At 36.4% G+C, this 17,289-nt stretch overlaps 1 protein-coding gene across 1 annotated transcript in view; it reads right to left on the bottom strand.

Annotated features, from left to right (window-relative positions):
• The window catches only part of ELP3 (elongator acetyltransferase complex subunit 3), a 70,605-nt gene that overhangs the window by 34,075 nt on the left and 19,241 nt on the right, over positions 1 to 17,289 (bottom strand). The window contains exons 8-10 of the mRNA XM_016144648.2: positions 10,329 to 10,490; positions 7,745 to 7,871; positions 3,314 to 3,507 (exon numbers count right to left, since the gene is read on the bottom strand). Coding sequence (XP_016000134.1) covers positions 3,314 to 3,507; positions 7,745 to 7,871; positions 10,329 to 10,490 — 483 coding nt within the window. The remainder of the gene's footprint in view (positions 1 to 3,313; positions 3,508 to 7,744; positions 7,872 to 10,328; positions 10,491 to 17,289) is intronic.

The following is a 17,289-nucleotide window of genomic DNA, read 5'->3' as shown; positions in this document are numbered from 1 at the left end:
TCCCTGATGGTTTGTCTGAAGTGTGTCCTGCATTCATAAGAACCATAAGGGCTGGTCCAGCCACAACATTGGCCCTGGTGGGGAAAATGTCTGTGGGGGCTTGCTAAGTAGTAGAAGCCAGGCAAGTAGTGCCTCAGGCATTTCCATCTAAGAGGATCATTATCAACAGGTTGAGACCCACACAACAGTGACATCTCTTGCTGTGCTCTGCTGCTGGGAAGTATCTTCACTGTTCTCTGGCTGCCCAAGTCAGTTAAAAGCAAACAACCCTCTTTTGTCTTTGTGAATACTACTTATTGCATCATTGTTTTCCAATGTATTAAATTTTCTGAAACAATCTCAAAGTTATAGAAAGGTCTCAAATGGGGTACAAATAACCATTTTCCTTTACTCTTTAAAAGTAAATTCAGAACGATATGTCCAACACCTCGAGAATACTTTAAATATTTCCTAAGAACATTCTCTTACATAATTGTAATACAATGATCAAAATCAGGAAATTAACACTATACTTAACCACTGTCTAATCCTAGGCTACATTCTGGCTTCACCAGTGTCTCAATAATGTCCTTTACAGCAGAAGGGTCAGTCAGCGAGAACCTTGTGCTGCATTTAGTTGTCATGTCTCTTTAGTCTCCTTCAAAGGAAAACTCTTTCTTGATCCTCCCACTTTTGAAGATTACAGGCCAGCTATTTTTTAGAAAGTTCCTCCATTTGGATTTGTCAGATGTTTCCCTAAGATTAGATTCAGATTATGGAGTTCTGGCTGAGTAACACAGAAGTGATGCTATGTTTTTAATACATGCTTTCAAGTGGCACACAACTGATTTGTGCTATTAGTGATAATATTCACACTAATCAGCTACCAGGCTTCTCCATGCATGTTATTCTTTTCCACTTTGTAATTAATAAGTACACTGTGGAGGTACTTTAAAACAACATAGAGTTAATACTTATTATCTGCGATAGTTATGTTCTATAAAGTTGTCGTGAACACTGAATTAAGAATATCAGAACATTGCTCCTGGAGGAAATACAAGGTTAGGTTCCTATGTGCCTCTGATCATAACATTTTTATCAACTGATCAATACAACTTGTTTTACATGTGTTTATGTGTAAGGACATTTTATGCATATATTGTTGATTCATTAACAGTGAACTTATGGCTGACGGTGCCATAACTCATGGCTGAACAAAGCTTACGTTAACACATGCATTTTCTCCATAAGGCACATCATAGCTTGCTTGCACTTAGAAGTACTACACAACACTTCACTACTACACTTGGGGCCATTTTAAAGAATGAAATCACCTATAAACACAAACATGCAAAAGACGTGGCATTTAATAGACTGCGTAAAAGACACGCATGTGGACACGTACACACACACTATATTTACTATTTCCTGTACCTAAAGGGCATGGAGTACATTCTGATTTTCTCGTTTTTTGCATTTGTAGTTTCCTTTTCAGATAAAAAACCTAGCTCACATTATCCTTATTACCCACTTATTAGATCAACCCCCTGCAAGTAACCAACCTTTTGTTTCTGCCCTCTTCTTCACACCCTCTCCGAGGCGAACCCCTCGCCCTACTCGGCTCTGACGTCCTGCGTCAGATCGGCCCTGAGAGAATGCCCATTTTTGCCCATTTTAACAGATTCGGGCCGCAGCAGCCTACACCACACCGCTGCCTCCTCCACAAGAACACCTCATCCCGCAGCTCCCTCCCGCTCCTGCCGAATGCCTGCATTGTTCAGCACCTCCTAATGTCTTTTGGACTGAATTGTTCCAGAAAAGATGAAAAAGAGGAAGCAAAATGCAAACAATTTTGAGTGCTGAATTTTCTATTCATTATCTCCTGAGTATGTGTAACTGTATTTTAAAAACTTATTACATTGGCAATGTAGATCCTTAAGTTAGACCAATAATTTAAAAAATTTAAGAAATCAATGTTGTGGCAGAAGTTTAAGCAACTCCATTATTTTATATCCTTGGTAATTTTCCTTTAGTAATTCTGCATGTGTTCAGTAGTCATCATTTTATATTGTTGGTAACGCGATTTTTGTGCTCTGTGGATACGAGTCGCAGCAGTACCGCGTATGGACACACACTCGCTTCTCCCCTTCCGGCCTTGCACAGCAGCTCCCCCTCTATCTGCGGTTTGTTACCTACAGTTAACCTTGGTCCAAAAATATTAAATGGAAGATCTGAGAAATAAACAATTAAAAAGTTTTAAACCGTGTGCCACTGGCACCATACCCTTCCACCTCAGCCAGGACATGAATCATCCCTCTGTCTCATGTACCCGCAAACGTACGTGCTACCCACTCATTATTCACTCAGTAGCCGTCTCCATTATCGGATCAGCTGTCACATCCCAGAGCCTGTGTTCAAGTAAACTTTATTTTACTTAATAATGCCATATTCATATAACTTTTATCACAGTATATCATTCTATTTTATTATTGTTGTTGTTAATCACTTACTGTGCCTAATTTATAAATTAAACTTTATCACAGGTATGTATGTGTAGGAAAAAACATGCCATACATAGGGTTTAGTATGCACGGTTTCAGGCAGATAAGGGATGACTACTGTACTTGTAATCCTGAAATCCAGATGGCTTTTGGCAGGGTGGTAGAAACGTGCCTAAATGACTAGCAAATATAGAAATGGTTTTGTTAAAATTGTAGGTAAATAGGTAATTTTATGGCTTCTAAAATTTTTCTTCAGTGTTATATTTCCAGTAAATAAATTTTTTAAAAAGGCCCATGATTGAAAATGAGAGCTTAGTTTTTCTCTACCATAAAAAAAAAAAAAAAAAAAAAAAAAGTTAAGATGATTTCCTTCACGCTGCCAGGATCATGTCACTCTTTCTCCATATTTACATTAATATCTACAAGTAATGATTGCTGCTACCCTTTATCTTTAGAGGCTCAAGAACAGGGATACCAAACACATGGCTACGTTTCCACCTTCCGCATGCACTGGAGTAGACCTGGAGACAGAAACCCTGTTTTAGATGGTAAACTCCTGGAATGAAACATCATGCCCTTTTACCATCATAACTCTATCTCCTGGCCCACGAACGACGGGAGAGGAACACATAAGTACATATGACATTGGCAAGGTGGCTTGGACATGGTATCCTTTCACTTCCATCCCTCTCTATTTACAGATAGCATTCCAGGTGTCCCAGCTTTAACTTAAAAAAATTCAATCCCTCAATATGAAATCAGACTATTCTCATTAGAAATTGTAAAGGCAGACCAGGTACTGATTATTTCTGCCACAGAAGTTAACACGTTACCTCTGCACCCGGTACACACGAGTCCATGGAGGCACAAGGGCAAGGATTCGAGCTACCAATTCGATCAGGTCGCTAGGAGAATAACTCTTATATCTTCCTGATTTCCATAGCTCATAAAGCCCAGTTCCACGAATCACCAGAGTTGGATAGAGTTTCAAACCATCAGGACGAAAAGCAGGGTTCTCAAAAAACTCCTATGAATAGAGAACAGAAAATTACTTCTGTGTTGTTTATGTAGAGAGACCACGGTAAGTTTTAAACCTGGGCCAGCCTCTCTCTCTCACATACCTACTCTTTGACTGCCTTTCCTTTCTATCGAGGAAGGGGATTCAGACAGAATAGAAACTCATTATTTTTATAGGCTCACTGGAGCAAAGCATGTGCTGGATTACAAAACCTTCATTAATCTAGCAGTTTATTGCTGTAATCTCATCTCATACAATCCTCACCACCTTGCCTTTATGCCTTTGCAGAGGCAATTTTCTCTGCCTGGAAAGTTCAGCAATTTTTCTTTATCTAGCTAATCTGTAGGCCTTAGTTTGAATGTAAGTTCTTCAGAGAGGCTTTCCTGATCACTTAAAAAAGAAATCCTATTGCATTCTATATTACTGCTTTCTTAACATCAGGATACTGACAATTTATTCGATGCTGCTTTTACCTATAGATTGCATCTTCTTTTAATAATGGAATATAGTTAATTGTTTAAACTTTTAAAAAGTTATGAAAGATCATCATCTGGCCTGTAAATCTAAAATGTTTACTAAATGGCCCTTCACAGAAAAAGTGTACCAGTCCCTGGATTGAACTGTTCTGTCCTCAGACCAACTGACACTATCCCTAACCTGGGATGTACACTGTCCATTTGTTATCTGGACACTGAGCAATACGTCTAATTCATCTACTTTGACATAGTTATTTCCTGTACTATATCATCCCAGCTGGCTGCCTTGTTTCTTTATTTGGCATGTAGCAAGGAGATACCAGGCACTTTCTTTTCCATGACTTTGCACTGCCAATTTGTTCTTTTCTTGATTTTACATGTTATATGATGGAGGAATGAAGGTAGACTCATACAGGAACTGGCAGAATGAAAGAGTACTGGATCAAAAGCTGTACATGGAGGGATTTGTCCCTTATTCTTTAGCCCTTCCTATACAGGCAATCACCTGCCTTTCTGTTCCCTGGAGAAATGGAAAGCTGCTGGTCTCTGACATTCCCAGTGCAAAGAAAGGACTGGGTGAAGATCAAGGGTGACAACAGGGAGATTAAATGAAAGCCAGCACGCTGACTGGTAGATCCCCTGCCCTGCTCCCTGAATGCCACAGCCAGTTTTCTGTGACCTACCTACCACCCACCCCGAGCAGGAAGTTGGAGAGTTCCTCTCCGTATTAATCAAAGAGCCTTAAATAAGAGCACTGACATCTGGGAATTCCCTGAAGAAAGGAGAGCTTATTACATGAACATCCTTCAGTGAGGCATACCAGTAGCTAGTTACATAGAGCTTGCAATTTGGTTTTTTAGCCCCTCACTTTTAAAGCATGACTTGGCTAAGGATCACCAGAAACTTGGGGGAAAACTTAGAACATGAAGGCCAGACCAAAACAAAAAGAAAAAAAGGAACTTGGAGGAAAACTGAGGCATCACATAAAGGAAAATAAAACTTACAAAAACCTAACCATAATTAATTCCTTCAGAGAGATAAGAACAGCATTTACACTGTATTAGGTATTATAAGTAGTCTACAAATACCATGTAATTTCATGCAACAGACTTGAACATCTGTGGATTTTGTTATCTGGAGGGGTTCCTCAAACCAATTCCCCAAGGGCACCAAAGGACCAACACAGTACAAAGAAATTTTTCCATTGACAAGGTCCTTCAATATCTAGCACAATTAACTTAAAAACTCATGTCACGATATACTACTCTGAAACTGCACTACACGTGGGATGGAAAATGTCCTGAAATAGTTCGGAGTGGAAAAACAAAAAAAGGTTATATACATTATAGGATTAAGGAACATAAGATTAAAGAACAATATTGTGTGTGTGTGTGTGTGTTTTTTAAAAAAAAACAGGTTTATTGGCTATTTGAATATCCTATTTGTGAAGTAATTGTTCAACTTTCTTTTCTGTCTATTCTCCTACTGGCTGTCTGTTCTTTCTGACTGATTTGTAGAATTTATTTATTGTAAAGTAACATAAGTTAATTTTGCAGAGAATTTTTCTTTAAATTTTAGCTCTTATTTGTCACTCGTTTGCTGAGATGCAGTTAGAAAAGGCATATGGTCTGCTCATATTCCCTGTGGATTTCTCTAAAAAGATTACAAACAAGCAGATTAATCTGTTTACATGAAGGGCTGTCTCTGCAATATTATGAACTATTCTTTACAGTAGTCCCCCTTATCCATGATTCTGCTTTTCATGGTTTCAGTTACCTGTGGTTTGAAATATTAATGGTCCAAAAATATTAAATGGAAAATTCCAGAAATAAACAATTCATAAGTTTTAAATTGCTTGCTCTCCTTAGTGTGATATCTGTCTCCTGCCCTGAGGTGAATCATCCCTTTGTCCAGTGTATCCACACTGCATGTGCTACCCACCCCTTAGTCACTTGGCAGCCATCTCAGTTACCAAATCGGCTGTTGGCTGCTAAGATCTACAGTAAGAATGAATCTTCTAACTGAAACTATGAAGGAAAAAGAAATTTGTGCTAGTTTTGCTGTTGCACGTCAAACTGCAAAAGTTATGATCACTGTGTGTGATAAACACTTAGCTAAAACGGAAAAGGCACTAAATTTACGGGTAGAAGACATAAACAGATTGTTGTGTTTGTACATATAGAAGAAACATAGTATAGACAGGGTTTAGTACTATTCATGGATTTAGGCATCCACTGGGATCTTGGAACATACCCACCGTGAAAAAGAGAGACTACTATATTTTGAAGATGTGAAGGAAAATCACTAGTGAGACTCAGCTATTTGCTACTATTTGAAACATGCCATATTTTTTTCCAAGGGCACTTAAAAGTTATGAATTCTGGCTAATACCATTGATGCAGCTAGAAGCTGTGTTACAGAAAAGTGAGTTTCAGGTACCTTTTAAGCTCAGAGTCTGAGTGCTTGGTCATTAACTAGTGAGAGGAAAGTATCAGACCCTCGAAATCTATTACGCAGCCAATATAGGGCATCAGTTAAGAGAGACATCTGTGAATTAATGCTGTGTTATGATGAGGGCTTCAGTTGTAATTCGCTGGCTTAAAAATAATAAACTTTTTTAAAGGAAAGAATAATTAACTTCACAAGACATGGTAAATTCCATTTTTAATAAACGGAGCAAAATAAAAGTATTTTTGTGGATGAAATAACTTAATATTTTTGTTCTCTTTCCTAAAAGAATATTCCTGACACTTTCCCTATCAGAATTTGAAGAAAAAAAGTTGTGACCAACCTAATTTCCCAAGACAAAACTAACATGGATTAAGTTAAAATGTGATAGAGTAAAACAAACAAACCCAAACTCCAGAGTAGGTATTAAAATTCAACAAACAGAAAGGCAAGAAGAACACAATATTTTCTTTCACTGATTAATGAAATTCTGGAAGAGAAAGGTAGCTCTAAGCTTAGAAGCATCTGAATAAATCATCAAGCAAGCAAGCAAGACTTGACAACAGGAGCCAAAGATAGGTTACGGAAAATGTTTGTTAACAAATATAAAAAACAATAAATCCGTGACGTCCTTACCTGGAAGTTCATATGAATATTAAAAATATTCATATCCAATAGAGCAGAGAACAAAAATACACAATTCCAAAAAAGATGAAAGAATTATAATTAAATACAAATATGAAAATTACTCTTAAAATGCAAGTTGAAACTGTCCTTTTCTCCATCCAATTAGCAAACATAAAAATATTATGTGTGTGTGTGTATCTATATTAAAAAATAAACAAACAAGAAAGAATTGCTTGGGGGAAAAGATAATCCTGCCGAAATTAGTGTATTTTGTTACAATTCTCTGAAAAGCAACTAAGTAATATGGTGAGATTCTTAAAGTATTTACACTTTTACCTGATATTTCTACCCTGGGAAATTTATGCTGAAGAAATAATCCTAAATAGTACAAAAAGTTACAGGCATAAAATTGTTTACTTGCAGTGTTATTTACAATATCAAAAACTGGTAATACTTCAATTTAAAAAGCCTAAGCCTAACAAAGTCCTGAATGGGCAGTAATTAAAATGTTAGGGTTTTATTTGGTGTTGGGACTGTAAGTGACTCCTCTTTCTCTGTGTTTCTACTATTCTATAATGAGAATGCATTGTTTTAATAATGGGGAAAAATCAACACGAAATAACCAAAAAGAGCAGAGAAGGTAGAAACAGCATGCAGAGGCATTTGAAATTAGCCTGGTTTAAGGTGACACTTACTGTAAACTGTTCAATGTCTCTCTCTAGTCCCACATTTGGCAGATCAGGCATCATATGAGCCACAACTTTGAAACCAGAATCTTTGGCCAGGTGAAATGACTCACATACTGCCTTCACGGTGTGGCCCCTGAGGAAAGAAAATCCACTATCTGTTACACATGTAAATGGGCAAGAAGGTTAACACAAGGAACTGAGGAAAAACAATCTCGGAGACATGAAACAACGAATAATATAGTTGGGGAAAAGAAATCTCAGAAAGTCTTTTTTACATCTTCCTCTGAGAAGGCCTAGAAGTAAATCATTTTTACTTCTGAGATATTTCTCAGAAATTCCCTTATGTACCTACTCAAAGTTCTGACACTAAAATTATTTGTAGCATCACCGGCCAAAATAAACTTACTAACGTAAACTCAGAATAATGAGCTGAAAACCATTCAGAAGCAGCATATTGTTATGTTCTTTCCTTTTAAAATCTTATGAAATATTTGGGGAGAGGGAGTGAGACAGACACACCTCTATACAAAATAGATTTCGCTCAGGTGGGTTGGAAGGTCCTTAAAAAAGTGAGAAAAGAAAATGATTTAATGACAAGGCTGAATCATTTGGGGCTAACTGGATACATCATCTTAACATTCTAGCGCCACACTGAAGTAGGAGGCGAGCCCTGATAAGAGTATGGAGTTACTGAAGACTGAAGCCTGTGTCAATCCTTTCACCACCAAGACATTCCCATTCACCACGAAAAAATCCAGGAAACCATGGACTCCACCCCACTCTCTGGATGTTCTCATCCATTTCCATGGCTTCAACTTCTCATCTCTTTTTGCTAATGGCTTCCCAGTTTATATGACTAGGCTAGGCCTCTCCTCTTGATCTCCACCCAAATATCCAAAACTCTAAAATTGCGCTGTACAATACTGCAGTCACTAGGGACATGTGGTTATTCAACTTTATTTTTAAACTAAAATGAAAAATTCAGTCCCTCAGCTGCATTATCATATTGGTACAGAACATTTCAATCATTGCAGAATGTTCTGTTGGACACCTTGCTCTAAAGCAAACATTCAGCTGGTTGTTCTACGAGAATCTAAAATTCGGTATATCTAAAATGAAACTCATGTTCCCTCCAAGCCTCCTCTAATTCCCACTCTCTTACCCTCATTTTCATTCAGTCACCAAACACAGTCATTACTTCTGTTCGGGATATCATTTCTTGCTTAAATTCCTACAACAGCCTCTTAACCGGTCTTCCTTTTAGCTTGCTTTTCCTAATCCATCTCCATACTGTGACCCGCATAGAGTGATCTTTCCAAAATGCAAACAGGCTTATATCACAACTTAGCTTATGGCTTGTCCTTGGATTAAACCCAAACTCCCTGGGCTGACTCCTAAGGCTCCTCATAACTGGGCCCCTCTGCCAACCTTTTCAGCCTCACCTCTTACCACTCTACCACATGCTCTACACTCTAACCAAACTAAAACACTCTGAATTCCCCATATGTGCCATGTGCTCTCATGCTCAGCAGTTTGCTCATATTTTTCTTTCTGCGAGAAACAAATTTCCCATTTGCCACCGAACTCATAGTCTTCCTGTCAGATGTCAGCTTAGATGCCATTTTCTTCAAAAAGCTTCCCTGACTTTTAAGACTCTTCATCGCCATAGATACTTCTCTAGAACAGCCCTTGAATACTGCAGACGTCCAACCCCTGTGCTCAAAAAATATTCAATAGACCTATATTACCTAAAAGAAAGATTCTACCCTCCTTAGCCTGGCATTCTTCTTGGTTGTTTCTAAGAGGCTGACCATGGCTATTCCCTTTTACTTCCCTCTCCTAGCACAACCCCAGTCATGCCTACTCAAATTCTGTTAAAGTAAATAGCCTTTAAGTCAAACTCAACACATACCTACTCCCCAAAGCCTGCCTTTACCATCCTAGGTCAAGGATCTCTGCTGCCTAATGAACTCCAGAGATCTTTTGTTTTCCATTAGCTTACCAATTAATCATAAAGTTCCTTATACAGTTACCCTTTCATGTACATCTTTTCTCCTCAACTTAGTGATATATTTCTAGAGGGATGAGAACTTCAGATGGCTCTATCAACCTTTATTTCTTTCCTTCTTCACACATGCAGATTTCTCAAATTTTCTACCCACTGCCTCACCAAACTTTCTCTTACTACCCCTGCCATTGGCATCTACTCCACAAAAACGAATCTCTTAAATTTCGCCCTGATTTCCTTCTTGTTCAAACATTTTTCTTTGTTCTCGTTCTCCTTTACTTTCTCTCTTGCTTTAAACTACTCACATGCGCCCTGGCTTCTGCTTTCAATTTGGAAAGGCTGTTTATGACAAGACTAGAACAAGATATGAACATGTTTATAGGCTACTGGAAAAGAGCCAGTAAAGAAAGACTGAAAGTAAAGGAAAGAGAGGATGGAATTAAGGGCATAAATAGAAGAATGACTCTAAAAAGAGGAATCTATACCTAAGAGTGGCAAGAAGGAGGGAAAAATGAGTATGAACATAGAATAATTGGTGGGAGGAGAAGGCGGCTTGTGTAAGATCATTTGCCACCATCTTACCTGTTGGTATCTCTGGCAACATCTTCATAGACACTCTGCACCCCGATCTCTAGCCTTGTACAGCCATAGGTTAACATGTCACTTAAATGCCGCTTCATGCAATAATCAGGTCTGGTCTCAATAGTAATTCCGATACACTTTGTGAGGCTCCTCTCTGAATACCTGTAGAGCAAATATAAAAGTGAACAACCTGCCACAATTTTAGCACATTTGCTCTCATTTAAAGAACTGTCTTCTTTTTGTCCTTGCAGTATGAGAGTTGTTAATAGCATGGGCTCTAGAGCCAGACTGAGTTCAAATCCTGACTCTGCTACTTCCTAACTATGCAAACAGGAAAGCTATTAACCTCTCTGTACTTCAGTTTCATTATCTGCAAAATGATGATAACAGTGCCTACGCCTCGTAAGATTGACACGACCAAACGAGTATTCAGTAATGTTATTATATCATTATTATTCTCCTGCAGTATGCTGCAACCATACTCTTTGAAAGCAGTAATTTCAACTGTAAAAATCCTATTTTTCAGTTCCTAGCAATGATTTTTCATATAAGTGAAAACCATCTGCATTATTAATTTCCAACTCTATATTTTTATCACGTTAAATAAATAAAAAAAAGAGGGGAGGATATGTAAAATGATCTCAGGAATAACTTGGACAAAATGTCCTCTACATGCAATAAAGGTCTTTCTGCCAAGACTATTAATCTTGGCAATGCTTTACAAAATTAGGAATCTTTTTTTTTATTTCAATAAAAACAGATATCAGAGTAGTGAGTACCACTTTAAATTCAAACTGTCTTAGTGGCGTTAATGCTGGCCAAAAACCCAGAGAGGTAAAGATTACTGCTAAGGGGGCTGCTGATGTGACGGGACAGAAACGAACACTGACAGCGGCCACTGGGGCCCAGCACCGTGCTGTACGTCCCACACATGCTGAATGCTCCCAGCGGCCCTACGAAGTCTCTCTTAAGAGCTCCATTTTACAGATGGAGAAACTAAAGTTCAAAGCGATCAAATACTTTGTCCAAGGGTATACAGCTCGGAAAATCCAAGTCAGGATTTGAAGTTGGGTCCATTTGGCTTCAAAATCTATATTTCGTTTTATCACACGTAGGCAATTCGGCATTAGACATGAGATTTCTTTTCTTTTCAACATCTTTAATGTCCTAAAGCTCAATAATTCTTCATGGTCCTCCATCCTGACAGGAAGCTCCTGGTGGGCAAGGGCTCGAAAACACTTAGAGGTTAACTGCTTAGGGGCTTCAACACTAACAGCTCTCCTTCAGTATAAAAAATACAATATGAAGAATGAATAAATGAATTATGCACAACTGAGGACACAAGAGGTCTCTCTTCACTTCCATAGCAGCCTCTAGACAATTCTACCGTTTCCTCTTGCAAACAGTCAGCCCTAGAAGGTGCCCAGCACTAGGCCAGGTATTCTATAGGACATAAATATATAATAGTTCTTGTCCCAGAGATGCTGAACAATCTATGTGTAAGAATAAGACACACAGACAAAACCAAGAACCACTTAAGAACAAAGAGCTAGCAGAGGCAGAAATAAAAATGGATATAGATTATTTCTCGGGAAGCACACTTCTATTTCCATTTTATAAAGTAACCTATAAAGTGATATCTATTATTTCTTACTTTCTCCTTGCACTAAGGGTCCCAACCAGGGGGACACAGAAGGAAGACAGCAGCCCAAATGTTAAAACACTTATCATTACTATCAATGTGCTGCAGTTTTCTTTTAAAATTCGGTCATTAATGAAGCTAGATGTGCCTTAGTCTAGCAATGCATGAAATTCTGCTGGAGCTCTAGGCCCAAATTCCTGAAAGGCTTATGTAAAGTTTCCTACTTGGACATCCCTCTAACTCTAGCTCGACCTGCTCAAACTAAATTGCAAAGTATATAATAATGGTACATAGGTGAAGTATTAATTTTCATTAGCCACAATGTACAAACTCTTCTGTATCTATAGTCCCCAAATAAGTAGATTTTACAAACTTCTTTGGTTAGCCAAAGATTTGTATGAAATGCTAAATAACATTGCGGTTACTGGTGTAATTCCTCAGTGGTATCATCACAGAACACATTTTTTTTTTTTCCTAAACTACTATCTGAAAAAATAACTCAATAAAATGTTATATTCTGAATAATGCTGTGGTCATGGTATTCCAGATTTAAAAATGATTGTGCTGGATGTTTGGTGTGTTTGAGGACTTAAAAATTACTAATTCCCACTTCTTTGAGATGGTGGTCAAGTTTGCTTCCTGGATATTGGTAGTTATGTAAGAAGGTCTATCAAACAATAGGATTCTGCCCAAAACAAGCCAAGGAAACAGAAACAGAATTTTCATTTGCAAGTGAGCCCTACCTATGAAAAACTAAGTCTTGTCAGAAAGGACTGCTAGATGAAAAAGAACCTGTGAACACATTTTAAGGTAAAAATTCTCATTCCAATAGAAATCTTTGCATCATAGAATGTCAGGGAAAGAAGTAATTTTAAAGATAATCTGGGCCTACCTCCCCATTTTTATAGATGAGGAAACTAAAGCACAGAACAAATAAGTGGCTTAAACCTGGTCAAAATTATGATAATAACAGAAGTCTGGAACTTAGTCTCCTGATTCTTAATGCAGTTCTTTCTGCTGCATTCATGTACCAACATGTACTAAATATCTTCTACGCTTAAGGCACTATACTAGATATAAGAGATCCTCTCTCTTAAGACATTTTCTATTAAAGAAGATTTAAAAAATGCATTATACAAAATTAGACAATAACGGTATTAACAAAAACTATTATTCTTGGCTACTGAAAACCAAAGTAAGACGGTAATTAAACTGGTATATGAAAACCCAACTATATCGATAATTATATTAAATGTTAACAGGCAATTAAAAGGCTGACACTATGAAAATGCATGAAAACAAAACAAGACTCAACTATTGTAGATTGCTGTCTACAAGAAACCCACTATCAATATAGAAACACATATGGGTGGAAAGTAAATGGATGGAAAAAGACAACACATAGGGAGAATTGTAAGTATATAAAGGCTATAATGGTTAAATTAACATCAAATAAAGGAAACTTTAATACCAGGGATAAAGGACATTTCATAATGATAAAAAGCTCATACATCAGAAAAACATAGCAATCATAAGTGTATATGTACCTAATAACAAATCTTCAAAATAAATAATATAAACTGAAGGAGAAATAGTTAATACTTCAACTATAGTTGGATATTTCATATCCCTCTCTTAGCAACTGCCAGAACTAGACAGGAAAAAATTAAAAGCCCAAAGACAATCTGAACAATACTATCCATCACCTTGATTTAATTTGTATTTATAGAACATTACATTCAATAACTGCACAATACATGTTCTTGCAAATACACATAGTATGTTTACCGAGAGGGACCCTACAGACCAGACCATAAAATACCATAAAATAAATCTTAATAAAAAACTGAAATCACACAGAATAGACTCTCTCTGACCAAAATGGAAATAAGTTAGAAATCAAAAAGATGTCAAGAAAAACTCCATGAATTTGGGAATTAAACAATCCATTACTATACACTCTGTGTGTGAAAATATAAAGAATTTTAGAAAACATTTTGAATTGAATAATAATTACAACATATTAAAATGTGTGGGATTCAACTAAAGCAATGCTAAAAGGAAAACTTAAAACTTTAAAATATTATGAACAATTTAACACCAAAAAGTTTGACAACTTGAATGAAACAAATTTCTTGAAAAATATAACTTACCAAAATGGACATAGATGAAACAGAAAATCTGAATATCCCTATATCTACCAGAAGACTTAAATTAATCTAAAACCTTTTCATAAAGTAAACTCCAGCATAACATTAATACCAAAACCTGACAAAGAAATTATAAACAAGAAAATTACAGACCACCATCTCTCATGAACATAGACACAAAATGCTTTACAGGTTTTAGCAAGTTGAACCCAGTGATCTATAAAAAGGATAAAACACTATAACCAAATAGCATTTATCCTAGGAATTCAAGGTTAATTTAACATTAAAAAAAAATCAACCAAAGTAATCTACATTATCAAAATAAAGGAGGGAAATCATGTGGCTATTTGAATAGATGCAGAGAAATCATGTAACCATTTAAATGGATGCAATGAAGTCATTAGACAACTGAGTTAATGATAAAACTTCTCAGAAAACCTCTACAATCTAATGAAGCTATCTAGGAAAAATCCACATTGCATTTATTAAAATATTAACTTTTTTTTCCTGTATTATTGGTAAGACAAGGACTACTCTTACTTCTATTTAACATTGTACTATGTTCTACTCATTGCAATAAGGCAAGAAAAAGAACAGTGGACAAATCTAAAAGGAAAAATTAATACACCCTCTATTTGCAGATTACATGATTGTTTATAAAGAAAATCCTAGCAGATTTACAAAAACCAACTTTTAGAACTAAGTAGTCAATTTAATAAGGTCATATAAAGTAAATATATAAAAATAAACTCTATAGCTATAGTTGGCCCTCTATATCCACAGGTTCCACATCCGCAGATTCAATTTTAGATGGAAAATATTTTTTTAAAAAAATTTTACACTGATGCTGACACGTACTATGTAGTTAGGCCTGTGAAGGTTGCTGATTGTATCTGTACTGAACATGTACAGACTTTTTTCTTGTCATCATTCCCTAAGTAATACAGGATAGCAACTACTTAGATAGCATTTACACTATATTAGCTATTATTAGTATATGGGAAAGATGATTTAAAGTATTTGGGAAAAGTGTGTGTATGTTATATGCAAATACTATGCCATTTTATATAAAGGACTTGAGTGTCCATGGATTTTGGTATCTGCGCAGGGGGTGAGGGGTGTGGTGGTCCTGGAACCAATCCCCTGTGGGTACCGAGGAATGAATGTACTAGCTGCAAACAATTTGAAAACAAAATTTAACAAATTTTTCATTTACCATAGCATCAACAAACAAAAATATTTTGGAATAAATTTAACAAAAGTCTCACAAAATCTCTACACTGACGATTGCTAAGAGAAATGAAAATAAACCCAAGTAAATGAGAACACAGACTATGTTCATGGATGACTCAATATTGTTAAATTGTCAATTTTCTCCGAAATCCCAATCTCACACTTTTTAACAGATTGACAAGCTAATTCTATACTTTATAGAGAAATACAAAGGACCCAGCATATCCAAAGCAATCTTGAAAAACGATGACAAAGTTAGATTTATAACATTTGATTTCAAGCTACAGTATAAAGCTACAGTAATCAAGACAGGGTGGTACTGTCATAAGGATTGAAAAATAGATCAACAAAACAGAAGAGCCCAGTTGCACATAGTCAATAGATTTTTTGATAAAGGTGCCAATACAATCGAAACAGGAAAGGAAGTTTTTAAACAAGTGATGTTGAAACAATTAAATATCTATATGAGAAAAAAGAAACATTGACTCCTTCCTCACACTACACATAAAAATTAATTCAAGATGAATTATAAACCTAAATATGAAAGCGAAATATAAATACTAAAAGTATAACTAGAAGAAAATGCAGGAGAGTATCTTCTGTGCTTTGGGAATAGGCCAAAGTTTATTAGAGACAATACTCAAAGCAATAACTATGAAAGAAAAAAAATTGCTAAATTGGACTTTCATCAAAATAAAAAACTTCTGTTCAAAGATTATCATTTACATAATGAAGAGTGAAGCCACAGACTGTGTTTTTTTATACTTGCAAAATGCAGCTCTTACGCAGGATGAGTATCCAGGATATTTTTAACAGCTCAATTTAAAAAATGGGCAAAACGAGCACTTCACAAAATACAGACAGCATAAGCAAACAAAGTGCTCGACATCACTAATCATCAAGAAAATGCAAATTATAACCACAATGAGACACCACTGCACACCCACTAGCGGGGCGAAAAGTGAAGACTGACGCCACCACATGTTGGGTGGAATAACCAAACGCTCCTGCATTACTGGAAGTACAAAGGGCACAACCGCTTTGGAAAAATGTCTGTTTCTTGTAAAACTAAACATATGATGTAGCAATTCCATTTCTAGATACTACCAGAGAGAAATACATGCATTCTCAAACAGACTCGTACAGTATGTTTATTAAAGTTTTATTCATAATAAGCCACAAACTGGAAACAGCCAAGGTATCCATCAACAGGATGGATAAACAAACTGCTCGATGCATACAATGGAATACTACTCAGCACTCAAAGATGACAACTGCTAAAATATCCAACATGGATGGATTTCAAAATATTATGCTCAGTGAAAGAAGCCTTACACAAAAGAGTACAGGCATTCATTTTATTGTACTTTACTATATTGTACTTTGCAGATATTTTCTATGAATTGAAGGTTTGTGGCAACTCTGCTTCAAGTCTATCAGCATCATATTTCCACCAGGCTCAGATGATAGAATTTTTTAGCAATATTTTTAAGTTAAGGTATGTACATTATTTTTTAGACATATGCTATTATTGCTCACTTAATAGATTACATTATAAACATAACTTTTATATGCATTGGGAAACCAAAAAATTCATGTGACTCCCTGGTGATATTCAATTTATTGTGGTGGTTGGAACTGAACTCCCAATAGCTCTAAGGTATGACTGTATATGTTATGAGGTTCCATTTATATAAAGTTCTAGAATAGGCAAACTAATTTACAGAAGGGAAAAAATGAGAACAATGGCTGCCTCTGGGAGGTGCAGTTGAGACTCTACTGGGCCCCAAGGAAACCGTATGATGGTAATTGTCTTCATCTTTAAAGGGTTTTATTGCACCAGTCTTGCATTTGTTAGAATTCGTCAAATGGTACACTTACAATCTGTGCATCTCATTGCATGTATACTGACTTCAAAAAAAAAAAAACAAAACCC

The sequence above is a fragment of the Rousettus aegyptiacus genome, unplaced genomic scaffold (assembly GCF_014176215.1).
Source record: "Rousettus aegyptiacus isolate mRouAeg1 unplaced genomic scaffold, mRouAeg1.p scaffold_m13_p_16, whole genome shotgun sequence".
NCBI classification, from domain to species: Eukaryota; Metazoa; Chordata; class Mammalia; order Chiroptera; family Pteropodidae; genus Rousettus; species Rousettus aegyptiacus.
This window is presented reverse-complemented; position numbering and strand designations above follow the sequence as displayed.